General features: G+C 34.2%; 1 protein-coding gene across 1 annotated transcript; it reads right to left on the minus strand.

Moving 5' to 3' along the window:
* Window positions 1–3518: 3518 nt before the first annotated feature.
* On the minus strand, window positions 3519–4499 carry Or5d37 (olfactory receptor family 5 subfamily D member 37). Its single transcript, NM_001000655.1, has one exon. It carries the CDS (start codon window positions 4497–4499, stop codon window positions 3519–3521), a length of 981 nt encoding a protein of 326 aa, NP_001000655.1.
* Window positions 4500–4988: the final 489 nt, after the last annotated feature.

Raw genomic sequence — 4988 nt, forward strand, 5'->3', positions numbered from 1 at the left:
TCCATAAGTCAGAAAATTATGGTACTTATGTACCAACTACAAATGATTACTTCCTGAGAGAGAATTTCTTTTGTTGACAGTAAAGTTATAGAATGCTTAAAGTTGTATATAAAATATGAAAACACATTCTGAAAATATGATATCATCTTTGAAGAAAACAATAATTTTCAAAGAAATGTACAACACTCTTTAAAATAATGAGAGAAATACGTGTGTGTGTGTGTGTGTATGTGTGTGTGTGTATGTGTGTGTATGTGTGTGTGTGTATGGGAGTGTAAATTGTGTGTGTGTACATGTACATATGGGATTATACTCAGTGAGAAGACATTTTTATAGCTATCTTCCTGGTGTTTGGCAATGATTTCTTGTTTCAGAATTTGTCAGTAAAGTATCCACCTGACAGTGGGAGAAATGCACCGCTTACAATGCTTAGCACCATGAATTCAAGATACTAGTGTCATATACAGATGGGGAAAGATTCCATGGAAGTTGCTGGTGTCCATATACAGGATACACAAGTGAATAAAACTTCTTGCAGTCCAAATCTCATATGTGCATGCAATATACTTTGATCAAAGCTCACCATATTTGCTCTACTCCTATTTCTCCCTAACACTCCCTGCCCCTTTTCCCTTATAGCTCTGTGTATTGTACATATTTTTCTTTCATTTCCAAATTTATTTCATCTACAAATACTAATGCATGCCTTATTCAGGTAAAGCAAAAGATGGCAGAATGCTCCTAATCAACAAGATTTCTGATTATAAGAACCACCATATGTTTCCAAGACTGAAATCCATCCCCTGTCCAGCTTTCAGCTTTCCTAGAGTACATACCTTGAGAGACACAGCAATCAAGTGTGCCAAACTTGAAATAAGTCTTGAAATATTGAAAGCATTGTTATCTTTATTTACATTTTTCATGTAATACATTTGGGATGTTGTAAAATGGTTAGGATGAACTTTAACTGAGAATATCTACATGATCTTTTTTAGAGTCTTGATATTATTGTCAATAAAATGTATGTTTTGAAGGTCTGAGTTCAGGCATAGAAGATGCACCTAACTCTCAAGAGACTGGAGGGCCCAGGAAGTATAGAGGTCTGGTAGGATGGGAACCTTCTTGTAGAGACTGGAGGTGGGGAGCGAGTTATGGGATATAGAACAGTTGAGGGAGTGGACAGTGAAGGGAATTAAATCTGGAGTGTAAAAATAAATAAATAAATTTAAAAATTGAAGAGATTTATTCTTATTATATCCTTAAATATGTCACAAATTTTTAGCTCTGTTTTATACATTAGCTTTGCACCAATCTTGTAAACAATAAATTACTAGGAAAACAAGGAACTTGTAAGTAATATCAGAACTTTACTTTTGAAAAAAAATGGTCACAGAGTTTTCTATAGTTAATTAAACAAAGAACTTAGGGCATTACTGATCAGGATCTTGTGAAAAAGAAAACCCTAAGAGTTTATATTCCACAGTGTTTTATTAGTTATGGTTATGCTTTTTTTGAGACTGTAATATAGTAACCACATCATCCCTTAATAGTTAGTTGTAACTCAGATTTCATTGTTTTCTTTCTTAACTGCTGATTGTCTTTGGTTTCCTATTTCTTATCACTCCCTGGTATTTCCTGCCTATTATTTCATGATTTCATGTTTTGCTCATTGTGAAATCAGCAAACAAAGGTGAAAAGGATATTTGAATATTTCTGTCCTTATTCTACTATCTTCAGGACTCATTTTGCTAGATATGAGATTATATTCCAATTACACTTCATATGTATTTTCAGTTGTATTTATTATTAAATTATTAAATGTCAGGAGTTAATTTACATTTAACATTTCACTCTAAACTCTGAATTATGTAATATAACAATAAGAACACCATTTCAACTTTTCAATTGGTCATAGGAACAATGGCAATGAAGTTTAACACATGAAATATGTTATCAATAGCTTGACTAAGTATGACCCCGTTATGACAATACATTTTGTTTACATTTTGTCTACATTTATTTTTAGATTATTCTATAGATTTGGGGCTTAGGTTTTAAATTTCTCCTGAGTTAGGGTAACAGATGAAGCATAACATAAATTATGATAAAAGTTGAACTTAGATTGCTTTATTATGACTCTGCTTTAATCAGATGAGTAGCCCAATGTCTTTATGTGCATATGTTCGAAGATTCAAATTTAATAGTTCAGGAGCCTAGACTTGAAATCCCCATAATTCAGTAAAATTACAGGTGCAAACAGATAGCCTATAGTATATAACTAGTGAATTTATAGTAAATAACAAACAATTGTTAAAAATCCTTTATATATATAAATATATATTATATAATATATATTATACATATTATATATATTTGTATATATACAAAATATATAAATGTATATAATATATTGTCCCGCGCGACCTTGCCAGCAAGAAAACACGCGGGGACATACGAATCCTTGCTCCAGCTAAACGTTTTATTGAATCTTAAGGAGAGGCCCCGTGTGCCGGCATGGCTTGGCTTATATACACCCCAGCACGGCGCATCCACACCTGATTGGTTGCTTACCCATGATCTCATTAGGCACGCCCCGGAGTGGGCAAAGACCTGGCACGAAGGCACTCTTGCACATGCGCAAACAGTTAACTTCCTGAAAGGAAGTCGGCTGGCGCAGCAGAGGCCAGCGCCATCTTGTAATGGCGAAAGCTATCCTGGCCTTCCATGTGGGGCACAGTGGAAACCAGCGCCATCTTGTGGTGGTGAATATTATTGCAGCCCTCTACAATATCTAATATATATAAATATATATTATAAAATCTCCAACAACTGCATCAAATATCAAATGCATTTATTACATCAATAACAATAAGTTTGTTGTTATATTGATGAATTATGGGAGAACCTAAGTAAACTAATTTCATCAACCTGATTTCCACAAAGGAAATGAAACTAAAGTAATCTCAGCCAGGGTTTACATAAATAACAATAAATAACCACTGAATGACTATACTATCACAAAGGACACACGGGAATTTAGACCATACTTTGAGTCCTATGTTGGTTTTTAACAGCAAAGAAACTGTTTAATTTATAAAGCTAGAATAAATTCAATTAAATTATACTATACATTATGAAGTAATATGTAAATATTGCATATTTTATTGGTTGTTTTTATATTAGTATAATCCATTTGGAATTAAATGTAATGATTTTTTTAGATATTTCATGTTTCTGTCTGAACATTAAAGTACTACTACATATTAGCAAAGCAAATTAGTAGTTATAAAACATACTTTTTGAAAAAATTAAAATTCCACAGTAATATACTGAATTCTGAACATATAACAATTATTCTCTACTCTTTACAGTTAATTATTAAGGCATAACTAAATTTAATTTTTGTAAGTACACATAAATTAACTCCTCAATAAATATCACTCATTATTGATAGAAATAGCTGCAAATTTGCTGCAAAATATATAAAGTATATTTATGAAAGTAATTAAAAATGCTTGTTATATTGAATGAAAAATACATTTCAGGTAGACTAACTTTCTGACAGTCTCTTTAACATCTGTATTTCTGAGGCTGTAGATGAGGGGATTCAGCATAGGGATGACCATGCTGTGGAATACAGTGGCGACTTTTACAAGAAACAATGAGCTTTTGGATTTGAGCACACAATACAGTAGAAGAACGATCCCATGACAGACACCAATAGCTGTAAGATGTGAGGCACAGGTGGATAATGCTTTTTGGAAGGCCCCCTTTGTGGGAATTTTGATGATAGTGACACCTATGAAAACATAGGAGGTGATGATGATCAGGAGGCAACAAGCCTCATTAAACATAGAAATGACTAGACATGCTGTTTGGCTGAAGGAGATATCTGAGCAGGATACAGAAAGGAGGGCAGAGTACTCACAGCAAAAGTGATTGATGACATTAGGTCCACAGTAAGAGAGCTGCAAAAGAATGTATGTGAGAGTTGAGGAAAATATTCCAGCCCATATGTAAGTAACTACTACCAGGATTGAGCAGAGCTCCTGAGACATGGCAGCAGTGTAAAGCAGAGGATTACAAACAGCCACTAGCCTGTCATAGGCCATCACTGCCAACATGAACATCTCTGTAATCACAAATGTACACCCAAGAAAGTATTGCACCATGCACCCTTCAAAGGAGATTGATTTGTCTTCCACAAGCAAGAGGTCTAACAGCTTTGGTGCAATTACAGATGTGTAGCAAAAATCAACAAAGGATAAGTGGCTGAGAAAAAAGTACATAGGAGTGTGGAGTTTGGGATTTATTCTGATGACAAAAATCATACCAAGATTTTCCAACACAGTAACTGTGTACATGATCAAGAATACCAGGAACAGGGGCAATTGGAGGTTTGGAAATTCTGAAAAAGCCAACAAAATAAAAGAAGACACCATGCTTTGATTTCCCTCATTCCACCATTGGCTTCTGGTAGAAGGAACCACAGAATTCATCCTAAGCAGTGGTCTGCAGCATAAGAACAGGTATGACGGAACAAAGGCACACCTCCAAGAGGAGCCACTGGAATGCCATGTATCAAATGTGTATTATTTTCTCTCTGCCATACTTATGTTTTATCTCAATCAAGTTCCACTTTCTATTTGAACATGCCTTGTGTTTTTTCACGGAGTTGCTCATGCCTCTTATCTGTAAATAAAAAAATATGATCATTATAAATAAAATGAATTACCTACGAATAGCAAAATTTCCTGAAAGATGCAATAATAGCACATATATCTTAGAGGTAAAAGAATGGTCATGAAATTGGACTTAAGGCTCATTGAATAATAGTAAATTCATGTCTAGTATTATAAATTTATCTTCCTATCTATGGCTGGTGGGGCCATGAATCCTAGAAGAGAATCTAATAATACCAATTCACCGCACCAGTATAATTTCTAGTTGCATTCTCTATACTTATCTCTATTCCCACAGAATAGTTC

Source organism: Rattus norvegicus, chromosome 3, assembly GCF_036323735.1.
Source record: "Rattus norvegicus strain BN/NHsdMcwi chromosome 3, GRCr8, whole genome shotgun sequence".
Taxonomy (NCBI): domain Eukaryota; kingdom Metazoa; phylum Chordata; class Mammalia; order Rodentia; family Muridae; genus Rattus; species Rattus norvegicus.

Coding starts and splice junctions, on each gene's coding strand:
- Or5d37 (NM_001000655.1), bottom strand. CDS start 4,499: ATGAATTCTGTGGTTCCTTCTACCAGAAGCCAATGGTGGAATGAGGGA.